The sequence below is a fragment of the Garra rufa genome, chromosome 15 (genome assembly GCF_049309525.1).
Source record: "Garra rufa chromosome 15, GarRuf1.0, whole genome shotgun sequence".
Classification (NCBI taxonomy): Eukaryota; Metazoa; Chordata; class Actinopteri; order Cypriniformes; family Cyprinidae; genus Garra; species Garra rufa.
The window spans coordinates 31,989,965-32,008,495 of NC_133375.1; the positions used below are offsets into that span (position 1 = coordinate 31,989,965).

At 37.3% G+C, this 18,531-nt stretch overlaps 1 protein-coding gene across 3 annotated transcripts in view; it reads left to right on the forward strand.

The window, feature by feature from the left end:
- The window catches only part of bcar3 (BCAR3 adaptor protein, NSP family member), a 95,846-nt gene that overhangs the window by 38,048 nt on the left and 39,267 nt on the right, over window positions 1–18,531 (forward strand). For all 3 annotated transcript variants that reach the window (XM_073819103.1, XM_073819104.1, XM_073819105.1), the window contains 2 exons: window positions 5,425–5,770; window positions 13,529–13,568. In XM_073819103.1, coding sequence (XP_073675204.1) covers window positions 5,425–5,770; window positions 13,529–13,568 — 386 coding nt within the window. The remainder of the gene's footprint in view (window positions 1–5,424; window positions 5,771–13,528; window positions 13,569–18,531) is intronic.

Sequence of the window (18,531 nt, forward strand, 5' to 3'; positions counted from 1 at the left end):
ATGTTTCAGATTCCTGTAACACAGAGTAGTTTATGTAAGACTTACAAATAACAGTGACATTTTACATTATAGTGTCCATGTTACACATTGCTGCTATTATTATATTAAACTAGCCTGGGTGTCCCCATGCTGCCTTCCACGCAGCGCGATTTTATTCACGCTGGAAGGTAGCATGGAAACCATGGACCAAATTTTCACCTCAGATAGGGAACCAATCACAGAACGGGGAGGAAGCAGCAAGACGATGACGCCTTCTATGCGACTCACCGAAGCAGTTTGTTAATAACTATGGATCCAGCATGGCAGCAAGTTATCATTCGATGCAGCCGTTCACGTCGCGCCTAAAAACGCGTGGAAAACGCTAGGCACGTCGCTTTCTCCTTTCCAAACCGCTCTGTAGCTTGCGCATGGAAAACGCGAGCGCGTTACAACCGCGTCGCTTCCATTATGCGCGCGCATACCGCGCGTCTACATTTGAAATAACGAACTTTAGCTCGCAAAAGACGCGACATATGAACGGCCCCTTAGATAGTGTTCTAAGTAGTTTAGAACGCAAGTTTATTTTGAAAAAAAGAGCAACTTTTGGCGTTAAACCATCGCTCTGTATACGTCATCCGGCATGATTGAAACGATTGGCTATGAGCTACGCACAGGCGCATTTGATAGACATTCGTAGCGCCCAATAAACGGCTCTGGGCATTCGTAAACCACGCCTTAAACACAAGAAAATGAACATGTGGTTCCCAGACTACGAATCATGACGAAGTCATAACGTGGTCTGGCGTTAGCCAGGCTAATATTAAACAACATAATAATAGTATCCTTTACAAGACGACGAAATGACCATATAAGACCAGTTGCACTGAAATCAATTTGATTGACTGTTTTAATGCACATGAGTATGATTTGATACCTCAGTAAGACCTCATTTTTTATGAGGAAATATTTTTAAGGAGTAATTCTGCCAAAAATATGCCAAAAAATGGATTTTAAAAGACATGAGGGTGAGTAAATGCTGAAAGAATTTGCCATTTATCAGTGATCTATACCTTTAAAATCACAATCACCTGTGAAATCTGTACATTGAAGGAACGATTTATAATCATACCTCTAACTGGCCTCCTTAGGTCAGTCCCCTTTAAATCTGATCCCTTAAAATATCTGATATGAGCATGCCAGTTTTTTTCCACTCTATGTTCCTATTTTTATTTTTAGAAGGGTCACAGTTGCCCTCCTAAACTCACTGGTGTGTATGAGTATTATGACTCAGACCCCTCACTTCCCCCTGACACAGGAAGTGCGGATCTGCCTTTTCAGATGAGCATGACTGTCCCTCACACTCTGAGACATGAGACACAAATTAATCCAAAACTAAAAGGGGATTCCTGACTAGCCAGTATGATAACTCAGTAACACTGATCTGTGGATTTTAATGTCTCCTAGCCATTACACACCACATGAAAAACAGCTCCAGGTGCATAAATACACAGCTGAGGTATTCACAGCAGGATTTCATAACACTGCAAAGTGCCCTGATCAAACCATGTGTGTGGATCTAGTCATTAGACACCAGAACACCCAGATAAATACAAATATAAAAGTGATTTACAGGTGCATAACAGGCGTAATCTGATTAAGTGCATGTATTTTCTTATTCTTTAAGAACAAAAGTTTCTAAGCTACTGTATACACCCAGCCCAACTGTTATTTTAGGCTTTGTTAAATCTAAAATTAAACTGAAAAACATCTTTAAATGTGCACAGTCACATGATAAGCTGATTCAGGACGTTGGTGGTCATGGATGAGTGGATCTTGGGGGTTGAGGTGACTGTGGTTAGTTTGCAGGTTCAAACATCCCAGCAGGGCTTTACCAGGGAGTTTCCATGTCTTTCCACTCTCCATAGATGCTTGTGCAAGGGACCAAAATGAACTCTCTGTTACACTGTGCATTGGTGGATAAACTGAGAAAATTATATTTTTAATGGCTACAAAACTGCATTTCGCATTATTTCCAAGAAAATACAGTTAAAGTCAAATGTTTGCATACACCTTGCAGAATCTGTTATTTTTTATTTAGTACTGACCTGAATAATTTATTTCACATGTAAGATGTTTACATGTAGTCCACAAGAGAAAATAATAGCTGAAATTATAAAAAAAAAATGACCCCGTTCAAAAGTTTACATACACTTGATTCATAATGATTTTTAAGATCCATTTTGAGATCCATCTTTTCACACTGAGGACAACTGAGGGACTCAAATGCCACTATTACAGAAGGTTCAAACGCTCAGAAGAAAAAGTGATGCATTGATAGCCAGGGGTTAAAACTTTTTGAATTTGAGGATCAGGGTAAATTTAACTTATTTTGTCTTCTAGGAAACATGTAAGTATCTTCAGTAGCTTCTAAAAGGCTGTATTAAATGAAAAAAAAAAAATAAAAAAAAATTTAGGCAAAATAAGAAAAATGTACACCTCCTCATATCATTCAAAAGTTTACACCCCTGGCTCTTTAATGCATCATGTTTCCTTCTGAAGCATTAGTGTAATAGTTGCATAAGAGTCCCTCAGTTGTCCTTAGTGTAAAAAGATGGATCTCAAAATTACACAGCCATTGTTGGAAAGGGTTCAAATACAGAAAAATGCTGAAAAACCAAAACATTTGTTAGATCTGAAAGATTTTTTTTCTGAAAAACAGAGGGCGGTAACAATAGTATTAAGAATCAAGTGTATGTAAACTTTTAATGGGCTCATTTTTATAAATTCAACTGTTATTTTCTCTTGTGGACTATATGTAAATGAAAATAAATTTTCTTATTCAGGTCAGTACTTTATGTGACAATTATTAACTAAAACTTTTACATTTACATTAAATTTTTTTTTTTGTGGCATCTATGCCGTAGTTTTTATATAGACTACATATTTAAAATAATTACTCATACTGTACTAAAAGAACTGAAACTGAATTCATTTGTTGCCATTTCATTCATCAGTAAATCAACATACTCCCTAAGTTAGCATTAGCCCTTGTGGCAGATAACAGTAATTTGAACATTAAATCAAATATAAATAAGCAATTTGACAATATTAGAACACTATAATTATAATCTCTATAATCAACTAAGCTGTCCACACTGAAGAATAAATCTTATTCAGCCCATGCCTACGCCTCGTTGATTACGATGGGAGTAGTTTTAACTGCTTTAGGATCCTATGAAACATCTCACAAAATTGATAATATTACAATGAAAACATTAGAGTGGGTGTTTTTTTTGCTCTTGATGTCAGAAATGGTGCCATGTAGAAATCTAATGTTATATAATCCCAAGAGAAAGAGCACTTTTCTTCTCTTAGTATCTTATTTTATCTGTTGATAATTTTATTCGCTTACGTTGCTTACATCAGATAAACAGTGAGGGAGGGACAGTCTATCTTTCCTTTGGGCATCTTATTTAAATGAATCAAGCAGTTTTATTTACTTACCAAAGCCAAATTTCTGTCATATTTGAAGCTCGGATGCACTGCTGCATTCCAAATTATGGGAAAACACAAACAACATGAGCTGCTAGCCCAGAACTAAAAGCACAGCTGCGTGTAGCAAAGGAGGAACATTTGGAGGCGAATGGTGGTTCATTTTGTGGAATGAGTCCGAGTATGAAATCAGCTCCCCCTTCTTTATGAGGAGAATGAGCTCATGCCAGACCTTAAACAGAAGCGCTGTCAGGGTGCAAGATTGAGTTTCACTCATCACAAAAGAGACAAAAGAGGCTGACGGCAACACCAGCTCTGCTGCGTGCATGTGTGCTCCGAATAACCCTAACAGCGCTCTTTAATGGGGTCAAACACGCACACACACTCATCTAGCGTCTGGGTCAGTGAACTCACACACCCACTGTTTTCTCTTGATTCGAAGCCCATCAATAAACATACGAAAGTCACAGACTTATGGACACAAGAGGTGCTGTTTTACTTTCAGTTTATAGATTATATTTTACCCAGATATAGCTGAAGTCAAATGTTTACATACAGCTTGCAGAATCTGCAAAAAGTTAATTTTAGCAAAATAACTGGGATCATACAATATACATGTTCTTTTTAATTTAGTACTGACCTGAATAAGATATTTCACATAAAAGATGTTTACATATAGTCCATAAGAGAAAATAATAGTTGAATTTATAAAAATTACCCCGTTTAAAAGTTTACATCCACTTGACTCTTAATACTGTGCTGTTACCTGAATGATCCACAGCGGGGGTTTTTTTTTTTGTTTTGTTTTTTGTGATAGTTGTTCACAAGTCCCTTCCTGAACAGTTAAACTGCCTGCTGTTCTTTTCACACTGAGGACAACTGAGGGACTCATATGCAGCTATTACATAAGGTTCAAACGCTCACTGAAGCATTAAGAGCCGGGGGGTGATCAGGGTAAAATTAACTTATTTTGTCTTCTGGGGAACATGTAAGTATTGTCTGTAGCTTCTGAAGGGCACTACTAAATGAAATTTACACCCCTGGCTCTTAATGCATCGTTTTTCCTTCTGAAGCATCAGTGAGAATTTGAACCTTCTGTAATAGTTGCATATAAGTTCCTCAGTTGTCCTCAGTGTGAAAAGATGGATCTCAAAATCACACAGTCATTGTTGGAAAGGGTTCGAATACACAAAAAAGCTAAAAAAAACAAAGAACCTGTGGGACCTGAAGGACTTTTCTGAAGAATAGCGGGCAGTTTAACTGTTCAGGACAAACACAGCCCCTCTTATACTGTTCAGGACTATTTCACAGCCCCATACTTGGACAACAAAAAATACATTGACCGTTTTTGATACTTTGTTGTCCTTTTTGGAGTTATTCAGCTAATGTTTAAAGTTTATTAGCATACTGGATTTGAGTGACATGAACGAGCAAATGATAACAGACATTTTGTCCTTTAACTATTGCTTTGAAAGCACAACAGAAAGACTGATGCCTTCAAATCTATCTCATCCATAATTCCATCAAATCTGTCTCCACTTTCACTGTGCCAATTAGTGGTCTCCGTGCGGCTGTGGAATGCTGAAGTAAACATGCGTTTGGAGACAACAAGGGAAGATCCTTATCTGCACCTCTTGTGGTCAGACGGAACGGAGTTCCCTCTCTTTGAGAGAGATGTCTCTGTTTTTTGTTTTTCTTTGTTGCTGCCAGGAGACAGGTCTATAAAACAGCGATGCCTTCCAACTTACCTGTGCCACAGGGCACACATGGCAGGAGGTTTGGTATAAACACTAGGTGTTGATACCACCTGAAAGAATGTCAGGAAAAATAACACCCAGTATCATTTTGCCATGGCTATCTTGTTACTAATAGATATAAACACAGACTACTGTCAGTTTTATAAGCCCAAAAATAAATAAAATAAATGTAATGTCTTTTCTTACTGTTTTACAGAGCTGAGGATGATGGCAGAAGGGAGGTTTTCTAGTCTTCCCAGGAACATGCACGTTGGGCGGCAGTGTCCCCTTGCATCTTCTATGGATCTGCTGAGCTCACGGCCTGCCATGGCTGAGATGCCGGTCAGCAGCTACCAGGGAGTCTCCATCCATGGTACCCTGCCTCGCAAGAAAAAGAACGGCACTAGTTCCCCTGTGAAACAGTGGGAGATGAATGGAAATATGGGATCATCAGCAGCACCATACCCGGGCCGATATCGCCTGCCACCATCACCGCTAATACACAACATTATCGAAGAACACCAGGCTTTCCACTTTGACAGGAAGAGCAATGTCACATCCAGGTAAGAAATACAGTAAATCTACATGCCTGTCCTCTCACAGAGATTCAAACACAAAGCAAACAAAGCCCTACAGCAAAAGTAAAACACCACAAACTTTGCGAAGAACTCAAAGCTACCCAGTTGTTGAGGTGTTGCTATTCTATGGACTCTTCAGTCTCTGAATGCCCCTTTAGGTAAATAAGCAGTAACATGTAATATGGTTTAAAACACAGTCCCATATCATGATACGTATGTATCATGTCAATACATGGTCAAGTTTAAGGTCAAGCTTAAAGTCAAGATTTGGGTGAAGGTTGCCACAACAGCAACTTAACCTGCCTGCTCATCACAGCTTATGTTTTTTAACTAAATATTTCTAAAACATAACAAATGACAGTGTGAGAATAAAAAAAAAACTGTTTAGTTTTTTGACTAAATATCTAAATCTCAAAATTGGGATATCTCTCATTTGCAGACTGTCAGGGTTGTTTAGTAAGTACAGATTACAATTTGCAAAACTACTACAATGTACTATTACACAGTGTCCTATCCCATCACAATGCAACAATTGATCAAAACACTGGTGTTTTGCCTGGTTAGGACACAGCGTAATGTGACATTAGGAGCACATTGGTAATCGATTTACCTTTAGTACAATGTGAAATAAACGTCACATTATATAATGGGTTATGTAATGCCATCTATGTAGATTTTTTTTTTAATCTAGGGCAGTGGTTCTCAATCCTGGTCCTGGGGGACCCCTGCTCTGCACATTTTGCATGTCTCCCTTATTTAACACACCTGACTGAGATCATTAGCTTATTAGTTCAGTTCATGGATCTCTCTCCTCATGAGGTGATGATCTCAATCAGGTGTGTTAAATAAGGGAGACATGCAAAATGTGTAGAGCAGGGGTCCCCCAGGACCAGGATTGAGAACCACTGATCTAGGGTTTGTGAACCCACAGGGGTTGCTTATCTTTGGTAAATAAAAAAACAGCATCATTTTAGACTATAAAATATTACATAAAGTGCCTTGCGAACGTATTCACTCCCCTTCATTTTTCTCACATTTTGTTATGTTGCTGCCTTACGATAAACTGCTTAAAATGACTTTTTTTTCCACATCAATCTACACTCCATACACCATAATGGCAACACATGGCAAAGCAAAAAACAGGTTTTTAACATATTTGCAAATTTATTAGAAATAAAACCTAAATGATTCCATTGCATAAGTATTCATACCCTTATCTTTGACAGTTGAAATTTAGTTCAGGAGCATTCATATTGCTTTTTGATGTTACTACACTATGAGTGAAGTTAACCTGTGGCAAATCCAATTGAATGGGTATGATCTGGAAAGGCACACACGTCTTAAAAAAGGTCTAACAGCTGAAAATGCATATTAGAGCAAAAACTAAGCCCTGAGGTAAAGGGCTGCATTGAAGGTTCACAGAAGCATGTAGCCTCCATCACCCTTAATAGAAGAAGTTTGAAACAACCATGACTCTTCCTAAAGCTGGCCTCCTGGCCAAACTGAGTAATTGATGGAGAAGGGTCTTGGCTAGTGTAGTGACCAAGAACCTGATGATCACTCTAGTTAAGTTTCAAGATCAGTGGCAGGGACCGAGGGACTCGTAAGAGTAGAAGAAAAGCTCAGTGCACCAAAATATTGAGATAGCCTTAATGAAAACTCAGTCCAGAGCATTTAGAACCTCAGACCGGGCAGAAGGTTCACCCCTGTGTGCACAGCAAGAGTTTTTAAGACAACTCTGTGAACGTCCTTGAGTGGCCCAGCCAGAGCCTGGGCTTGAACCCAATCAAACATTTCTGGAGAAACCTGAAAATGTCTGCCAGATCCCATCTAAGCTAACAGAGCTTGAGAGATGAAGAAGATGAGGCAAAGAATGGTAGATAATTGTTTAACATGAGGCAGCAAGATAAAATATGAAGGGGTATGAATACTTCCGCAAGGCACTGTAGTATAGGCTATAAAGCTATTTGGATGCAAAGGTGAACTCAACCAACAGATACACAGTGAATCCAGCGTTACTTGTGTAGTAATTTGATTTGAATATACTGTAGAGGCAAACCTCCATTGTTACCTCTATGCTCTGGCTTTATTATTTACAGTATCATACCACCCCTTTGTTTTGGCTAGTGGTTTAACATAACTGACAATATATTGGCCGTCAGAGCAGTCGACACCAAATCTTGCACTGCCCTTTAGTCCTGTTAACTTTACTGTCTTCAAAAAATAGGGCAACTGAGATAATAATCATAAAATGCAAGCTGCTGCCGGCTTAGACTCATGTCTAGGACTGTCTCTTTTTCTTACATCTTCTCTACGTCTTTGCCATAGCTCTAGGCCTGTTTAACTGTATCGTCCTTACTGGCTGTCTGATCTTATCACAGTCAGCAACAAAGAAGTTTGTGTTTGTCCCTTATTTACGCAGACCGACTTAACAGGTAATATATCTCACCCTCAATAAAAGACCTGGCAGATATAGTAAAGTAATCTCTGTCTGGCTCTGTGGACAGTGTCACAGTTTATAGAGGGCACCTTCCATGAACAGGGCATAATATAAGGCTTAAAATTCTTAAATAAGTAATAAATAATTAATAATTAAATATTAAATGAACCCTAAATTTAACTTTTACTTTTATATTTCGCATTAATTACAGAATAAAAATATAACTCATATTTAATTTAAATAAATAAAATATAAACAGTTGTTTAATTCATAAAATTACATGTAAATATAATTCATATTTATTTAAAATAAATATAAATAAAGCATGATAAATTAATTAGTTCCTTATAAATAATAAATTACTAAATTATAAATTAATTCAATAGATTTTTAGGAACAGTTGAAGTCAAAATCACGTTTTAAAAGATTAATTTGAACATCCGAACTTGTTTAAACAAGCTACCTTTTACAATGTTATTTTTGTTTGTTGATAATTAATCTATCTAATATGTTTTACAAAAAATAAAAAACAAAAAACATAGGATTCATGTGAAAAGTGCCAGAGACAAAGAGAAACACAGTTTCCATAACTGAGACAGTGTACAGACCATAAGACAAAACATTGATAACTGCAGTAAGCACTTTTACCAGAAGCACTTTAAGAAAAGCAGAGGATAGACTAAATAGACGATTTTATACAAACACTTTTAAGTGTAACTATGTGTGTTTGTGTGTCTGTGGAGGCGTAGGTGTGTGTTTGGGTTTCCGTAAGCCCAGTGGTCCGCATCTGTCCCTTGACATTTGAAGGTTACCTAATATTAGACTACTATTTCACAGCCACAAAGCTTACTGAGAGACGGGAGGTGAAAAATGACCACGTAACACAAAAGAAGCTCCTCTGGGCTGGCAGCAGGGTTAGCAACGACCTCTCGTACCGGCCCAGTCACCATAACAACACCTTATTGCGACTCTGCGTGACACATGGAAAAAGAAATAGGTAGAACATAAACACAGTGTAGGTATAAGAGAGAGAGGATCCTACAGCACAGAACGGGATTGACACTTCTCATTTTCTCCCAAGTAATTCTCAACACGTACACCTGCATTAAATCAGCCCAGAAGCAATAACTAGCTCACTCCTGGATGACTTTTTCCAATATTAGATTTATCAGAGTTGGAGACTTGGATGGCATTGTGATTAAATGACAAGCTGCTGAACGTCTGGCTGCAGAATGCTTCACCAGTTTGAGTGTGTCTGCCTGCAGGTGAGTAGTCAGATGAGATAACATGCCTGTAGGTTTTGTTTTTAGGGCTGAAACATTTAACTTTTATAAAACAATGGTACATCAAGGATTTACGCTCTTTGAATCGTACTACCTGCATGTGTGAGGCAGCTGCTCTATCACAGACACACACAACTCTTCGCAGGTTAAAGTGAGGACTCTAGATTTATAGCTTGACCGAGAGATGAAAGAATTTTTGAAGAGACAGATTGAAGGAGAGATTGAGAGAGACACAAAGAGAGAGAGACAAAGGGAGAGAATGAGACAGATGAAAGACATGGTGGAGCAACAGTAGCATTTGATTTACTTGATAAAGCTGATTAAAGTGGTTCTAGTTGTTGACAGGATCCACTCAACACCCTCGTAACAACACGGCCTTGTCTTGAAGCGTGCCAAAAGGCTGCCAAATGACAGAAATGACACATGGTAAACATTAAACCCAACAATTAGATGAATAAACAGTTTTAAATCTCTGATGGAAAGATATAAATGATTAATAATGATATTTAAAATACTATGCAAGCCATTGTGTCATTTTGTCACCAGACAGTGCCACCTATCTTTCATAATGTTCAACATCACTTTTCAAGTATTATTGGTTATACTATTATCTATAAATAGATAAATGTACTCCCATGAGAGCTTTTTTACTATTAACTAAAATGTTAAATATTCTGTGTAGTCACTTAATTAAAATGAGGTCATGACTCTAGTTGACAAGACGTATAGTGATATTAATGCCCTGCATGTGCTTGGGTCTTTGTTGGGCCGTCCGGTATTATTATGTAACTTCGTTGGAGTTGCTAGGCTCTACGGAACCCAAACGTTCCATTAAGACTACCAGGTGGTCCAAAGGATTTCCTTTTGCCACACAGATTTGCTGATGTGACGTGAAACAGTTTTTGTTGGAGTCTTTTGCCACTCTCTTTACTCTCACACACCCATTTATATTATATAAAACTATACTATAGATTAAATTGAACCCACACCCTAAATCTACATAAAGAAGGAAAACTCTTACATTTTAAAATAAATAAATAATAATAAAACAGTTTTACCTTATTTTTAAATCATTTTGTCATCAAATGGTATGTAAACTTCCCCACACATACAGTTGTGTTTGAAAATTTTTATACACGTTGTAGTATCTGCAAAATGTTATTTCATACAAAATATGTTTACATTTAGTCCATAAGTGAAAATAATAGTTGAATTTATAAAAATGACCGTATTCAAAAGTTTACATACACTTGATTCTTAATACTGCGCTGTTACCTGAATGTTACCACAGCTGTTTTTGCATTGTTCATGAGTCCCTTGTTTGTCCTGAAAAGTTAAACTGACCGCTGTTCTTGAGAAAAATCCTTCAGGTCCCACATAAATACCATCAAAAGCTGTATGATTTTGAGATCCATTTTTTTGCACTGAGGACAACTGAGGAACTCATATGCAACTATTGCAGAAGATTAAAACGCTCACTGGTCCTCCAGAAGGAAAAATGTTGCATTAAGAGCCAGGGGTGTAAACTTTTGAACAGAATGAAGATGTGTACATTTTTCTTATTTTGCTTAAATATCATATATATATTTATATATTTATTTAATACTGCCCTTCAAAATCTACAGAAGAGATTTATATGTTTCCCAGAAGACAAAAGTTCAATTTACCCTCTTCAAATTCAAAAAGTTTTTACCTTCAGGGTCTTAATGCATCGTTTCCTTCTGGAGAATCAGTGAGCATTTGAACTTTTTGTAATAGTTGTGTTTAAGTCCCTCAGTTGTCCTCAGTGTGAAAAGACGGATCTCAAAATCATACAGTCATTGTTGGAAAGGGTTCAAATACGCAAAAAGATGCTAGAAAACCAAAGAACTTGTGGGACCTGCAGAATTTTCCTAAAGAACAAAACAACACCAGCAGTGGATCATCCAGGTAACAACACAGTATTAAGAATCAAGTGTATGTAAACTTTTAAACAGGGTAATTTTTAGAAATTCTACTTATTTTCTCTTGTGGACTATCTTTTATGTGTAAAAATTTTATTCAGGTCATGACTAAATATTAAGTATTTTGTATGATCCTTCTTATTTTGGTAAAATAATTAACAAATACTGTAAAGTATATAAACTTTTGACCACAGCTGTTGAAAGGTAGGTATACAGTATAGTCATGGGTCATCTCAAGGTGGCACAAAAGTTTGAAGATGTCCTTCTTATTTGAAAAGCAGCTATATAGTCACATGACAAAATCTTAGACACATCTTAGAACAATCACACTGTAGTTTACACTAATCAGAACAATCACATCAATAGACTCCTTGAGCACCCTAGTGAAACCTGACTGGTATCGGTTCACAGAGCTGCACTGCCCCTGTCTTCTTGGCTGTGAACTGCCTTTCATTTATGTCCTTCACTGTGTAAGTGAATTCTTGACTATAGCATGTGGCAAGTGTTGCATGTCAAATGTCCCATTTCCCTCTAGTGGCTTAAGCGTTATGAATCTGTTTCTGGAAACCCAATAATAGCTTGTCCATCTTTCTAACTTGACATGTCCTCCCTCAGCTTTCTAATTCTAACTGGCAAGACTGTAAGGTACAAATCACCACTTTGAGACACAATACAGCTGTGGCTTGGCACAGAACGAGCCAGAGATGGAGATGGATGTTTTTCTTGAGGCCGTGTCCTCCCGCCATGCCCTCTCTTTGCGGATAAGACGGTATGTTCGGCCTGGTCCCAAACTCAAGTCACTCTCGGGTCGACTCGTGGGAGTGCTGACGGTGTTCTCTTATATTGCGCGTTTAGAAGCTTTAAAGCTTGACCTCTTGTCTCTAGAGTAGCTTTCCAACACGAAATCAGTTATGCTTTTAAGTTCCATCAAATACGAAGCAAACAAACAATCAAAAAAAAAAAAAATCTTCTCACACATTCTCATATTTCCAGTTATCTGACGCTTTTTATATATCTGAGCTCTCACCCCAGGTGCCACCTCCACACCGAACCTGAAAGCTACCCTTATTCCCCTAAGGGGGTGAGACAGTCCACCACACACCCTGGTGGTAAGAAAGAAAGAAAGAAAGAGTCATAAAGAAAAGTCAGGTTTTTGTGTAAGCTGAGATGAAAGGGACTCTGGGTAAAGGCAGAAAGAGAGAGGGCGGAAAAATCTAAATGCAGAAAAAGCTGAGCCGTGCACCTCGACCGCTCGTTCTTCTCCGTGACTCTCTTCACCACCATGGTTCCTGCGTTCCACATAGACAATCTAAATAAAACAAAAAAATGCAGTGCTGACCAAGGGCCATCTTTGCAGTTAGGGTAAGTCACATCTAGACCATAACCTTAAAGCTGCAGACAGGAATAGAGGTCATGTGAACAATTGCTACAGTATGTCCTGTCTCCTCCTATGTTTTGCATAGATTCTGTGTTACATCTGTACACTGAACGTTTATTTACTCTGTGTTCAGCCCTGTGGGAAATTTAGACTCAAGGAACTAATTTCCCTTTTCCTGGCTATAATCCTTTAGAATTTAGGGTTTAAAACTTCACGTAAGCATAAATCCGGAATCACAAGAGTGTGTTTGTGTGTGAGACAGAGAGCCACTAAAAGACCTGAAATGCTTTTTCCTGACCGCTTAACCCTTCTTTTTTTCAAAGCCTGCTTAAATTTTTTATTCATTATCTAAATTGATATCTGCATTAATCTCAGCTGAACTTTGTGCATTTGGGTTGGTGTGGAAGTAATTGTGTGTTTTTGGGGGGGATGGTGAGTGTTTAGTCCACATGTTGTGGTCTATACCATGTGGAATGACCTCAGGCGAGCGGGGCTGGACTGGTAGGCACTTTACTGCAGTCCAACGTACAGCCTGCCCAGAGAAGGACCCACACACACACACACACACACACACACACACACACACACACACACACACACACACACACACACACACAGAGTTACAGTTAAACCGGCAGGCAGCTGAGCTAAAGGAGAGTTGATGTGTTCACTCAAGAGAGTTCTTTCTTTTTCCTGCAGGGACGGTGCAGGCATGGACCCTACCATGGAGTATGTCAAGGTAAGGCTTCTTATTTTACCTTAACATGCGCATGTGAAGTTTGAAATGATTGCTCTATTATAGTAAAAAGCCACTGGCAGTATGAGGTAATGATAGCATGGTGGGTGAGGGTTTGGACAAGACAGAGATGATCTGAGGGCAACCCTTAACACTTTGAGATATCCAATACTCTTCAGCTTAAGGAGTTTTGTAAGTGTAGAGGACAGGAACGTCAGCCATGCTGGAAATTGAGGATATGAGGAATTGTTGCTTATTGACTTAGAGTTGAGTAAATATACATACTGTTTTATATTGCATACTTGGATTTGCATCAGAGACAAATGTGTGCGTCAGCGACTGATTATCTTTGTTTTATAAACATTTAAGCTTCCTGATGTTATATGTGCTTGTTGAGAGTGATTAGAGTTAAGCGGATTGCAAAAACAATACTTCTGTTGCATTATTTAACTCACGCCATGGAGTTTGGCAAATATAAGTACACTCTCCTTGACCCGTCTAGGAAGTTTGATCTAATTTTGATGGGAATGACAGGTTATGTCTTAATACGTCAGACGCTGTAGACGTGTGCAACTTTTAAGCCAGAGCTGTTCATAAAACACAGGAAGCTGCACAGCCAAAATTTCCGATAAAGATCTGACAATCTCTGCGTTTCCTACTGTGCGAGGGGCCCCATAGACACATCCTCAATTAAAATGGCACAATTACATGGAGGAAATGAGCTGGTGATGTTTCAAGGCTTCGCAAGCAACATATGCAGTTGAAATTACAGTATCAAGTTAGGAACAAATGACAAATTTCACTTTGCCAGCGAAGGCAGAATCATTCCCCAGCTTTATTTTGACCTGAGGCAACATCTAGCAGTTATGAAAGCTCTTCATCACACAATACGGCTGTATTACAGCACCCACGACTCTGATGAAAGATATGGTGTGACATATATTGTGAGTGTCTCATTCGGTTAGCACTGACTGAATGAGATTTTCCACTGTGATCACCTGCAGCCTTGAGTGTGCTGTCACCACACAGCTACCTCTGTCAGCCTGCTGAGAAACTATCCATCTCACTCTCTGTCCTCCCCACACTCAGTAGCTGAATGGTTTGCATCATCTTGGGGTCTAGCAACTCTCTGTGAAGAACAAACACCTCATAGCATTACCTCACAGCTCACACAGACAACAAACAGCACAAACACAGTCAATAGCAACTATACTTAACTAGTAGTGCTCCAGCGCAGATGAACATACAGTCTCTATAATCAAATATTATCGGTATAAAATGTCTAAATGTCTAAAAATGCTGTATTTTACAGAAATTGTATTTTGCATAAGCCTTAACCTACACTACCATTCAAAAGTTTGGGATCAGTAAGATTTGTAATGTTTTATAAAGAAGTTTCTCATGCTTATCGAGGCTGTATCTAGCCTATATAATCAAAAATACAGAAATACAAAAAAGTAATTTGTGAAATATTATTGAAATTTAAAATAACAGTTTTCTATTTAAAAAAAAATGAAAATATAATGTATTATTGTGAAGCAAAGCTGAATTTTCAGAATCATTACTCCAGTCTTCAATATGACATAATCCTTCAAAAATCTAATATGCTGATTTATAATCAATGTTGGAAACAGCTTAATAATTTTTGGGACTTGTGATACTTTTTTTCAGGACTCTTTGATAAATAAAAAGTTGAAAAGAACAGTGTTTAATCAAAATAGAAATTTTGTGTTACAATATACACTACTATTCAAAAGTTTGAGGTCATTAAATCTTTCTTTCTTACTTTTTAAAAAATGAATACTTTTATTCAGCAAGGATGTGTTAAATTGATAAAAAAGTGACAGTTTCAGCACTCAACACTGACAATAAATCAGCATATTAGAATGATTTCCAGAGGATCATGTGACACTGAAGCCTGGAATAATGGTTGATGAAAATTTAGTGCTGTGTCACAGTTTCTTTTATGTCAGTTAAACATGTTTTACCACCAAATTTTCATTAATGTAACATTTTTACCATTACTAATTAATATTTAAATTACTATAAAAAAGTAAAAAAAAAAAAAAAATAATAATAATAATAATAATAATATATATATATATATATATATATATATATATAATTTAAGTAATATTGCCATACAATATTATGCAATTGTATGGCAATATCACTGTGAAAATCAAACTCATCTGGTTGAAGAAATAAAAGGAAAAAAAATAAATATTCATTCATTAATTTGGAGAAAAATATGATTTAAACATTCGTGAGATTCACCCTCCAAATACACAGGCCTATAACAGAACTTGATAGGAAATGGCACTACATATCCTCAGGGGAATAACATAGCCATGAAATGTTTGAATCAGATGAACTGCAAGTACAGTACACTGGCTCTTTATACTCAATTTTAGGAAGCACTTAGAACTGTCTGCCTGTTTAATGTGTGGTCATCTGTAGGCATGCATCAACAGCTGTAGTAAATCTGTACTGCCATGTAAAGTTTTTCTGTTTACCAATAAAAAGCTCAGCTGAAAACAACTAAATCTAGATGTCGACACAGTCTTCATCACACCTGTGTGTTTGGGTATATGTGTCACGGTCTGAGGTGGTCATAGCTTCAGTAAATCATCCCCCTTCCTCTCTCAGAATGAAAGAGTGTGAACCTCAACTTGCCCTCTTCAGGTGGTGTTGAGTTTCTAGAGTCATGTTTATCAAACACCTGGGTCTGTACTCGTCTAGTGTCTGAACAGAAACTGGGATCTCTGATCTGATCTCAGTAAGGTTCCCATGCAGGTCTGTGCACAAGTTCAATTTGTCAGAAAACCGTCTGGGTTTGGTTTATCTAGGTTTAAACTAATAATTCATTTAATAGAATATATTGAAATTATGATGCTATAATTATCAATAGAGTTCTCATCAGCTATTCTAAAGAGTGTAAGAGTGTAAAATAGGTTCCAAAGGGGTGTTTTTGCAGTGATGCCATAGAAGAACCATTTTTGGTTCTCCAAAGAACCTTTCAGAGAACAGTTCTTAAAATAACTATTTTGAAGATTTGAAAGGTTCCATGGATGTTCAAGACTCTTCAAGGAACCATTGATGCCAATAAAGAACCTTTATTTTTAAGAGTGTAGGTTAATATAAATAATACTTTCCTTTCATACGATTGCCTTATGTCAATTTTTCAGCCATGAAATGCTAAAAATACGCCTTTCCTACAGAAAAAAAAAAGAAAAACATGGATTACACTCTCACAGCTTGTTTGATCACATTACATTTCGCCAAGGTCTGTAATCAACAACAATCAACAATCTATTTCAGCGTTCAAATGGCTAGTTTTGCATGCCCTGCTTTTCAATTCAGTTGTGCTGGTTTTACAGCTTTGGCCAATTTTTTCTGACGACTTGTTAGCTGAGGAATGTTTTCTTCAAAGTTAACAGGAAGCCAGCCATCAAAAATATGGGATAATTAACTTCTAAGACCTCATGCGCTGATATCACTTCCTGATGTCAGATGACCCTGGTTTTAGCATTGTTAGTGAAAACTGTTAGTTTTCAGATGATATCAGATCAGGTGGTGCTTTCCATCATGGTTTGAGGTTGAATGAGTCAAGTTTAGATCTACATTACCTCAAGTGCGCAACTTCTACTCAGTTTATATGCATAACCCCAGGGGGGAAAAAAGAGAGAGAAAAACCTTAGCCGCACAATTGAGGGCAAATCAATTATCTATATTTAATATCAATCAACGATAATATGATTTATTCAAGTCTTTATTTTCTGTCTCTCTTTGCGTGTGAAGCAGAGATTGAAGAAATTACAGCCATTATTATCAAAGATGATCTGGAGGGTGGAAATTGTTTGGATGAATTTTTTAAAGGGTGGGAATCAAATCTTTGATCTGCAGATATGAAGCATGAATCACAGACTTCTTGTTGTGATTCGTGGATGGAAATGAAACATTAGTGCCACAATTGGTTTACTATAAATGACATGACCTGTTGGCAGACTGAAGGGTTAGTTCACCCAAAATCAAAAATTAGCCCATGATTTACTCACCCTCAAGGCATCCTAGGTGTATATGACTCAGGCTTGTGCACAATTCAGAATTTCAGAATTGGCCACCATTCAATTCATGAGTTGGAATTTGAATTGAATTGACTCCGCCCCACAGGAAGTTGAATTTGAATTGGAGTTGGAATGAAGGAAGTGGAATTAAATTCATGGCAATTCAAAGACATTCCACACAGTCATACAACAGAAAGAATGTGTTGAATCTCACATACAATTACATTAATTTTGTAATTTAATAGCATAATTTCATTACACATAACTAGTCACTCCTCAACCCTGCATACATTTTGTTCCAACATATGTGACCCTGGACCACAAAACCAGTCATAAAGTTAAATTTGACAAAACTGAGATTTATACATCATATGAAAGCTCAATAAATAAGCTTTCTATTGATGTATGGTTTGTTAGGATATGACAATATTTGGCTGAGATACATCTATTTGAAATCAGAAATCTGAGGATGCAAAAAAATCAAAAAGACTGAGAAAATCACCTTTAAAGTTGTCCAAATTAGGTTCTTAACAATGCATATTACAAATCAAAAATTACATTTTGATATGTTTACAGAAGGAATTTTACAAAAAAATCTTCATGGAACATGATCTTGACTTAATTTCTTAATGATTTTTGGCATAAAAGAAAAATCTAAAATTTTGACCCATGCAATGTATTTTTGGCTATTGCTACAAATATACCCCAGCGACTTAAGACTGGTTTTGTGGTCCAGGGTCACATATAGATAATGATCACCCACATGGAAAGAACCTATATGAGGATATATGCGCATATATGAAACCTATAAGCAGTATATATGCACATATATGATAATATATATGCTGCATATATGCATATATATGCCACATATAGGCAAAATCGAGGTGCATATATGT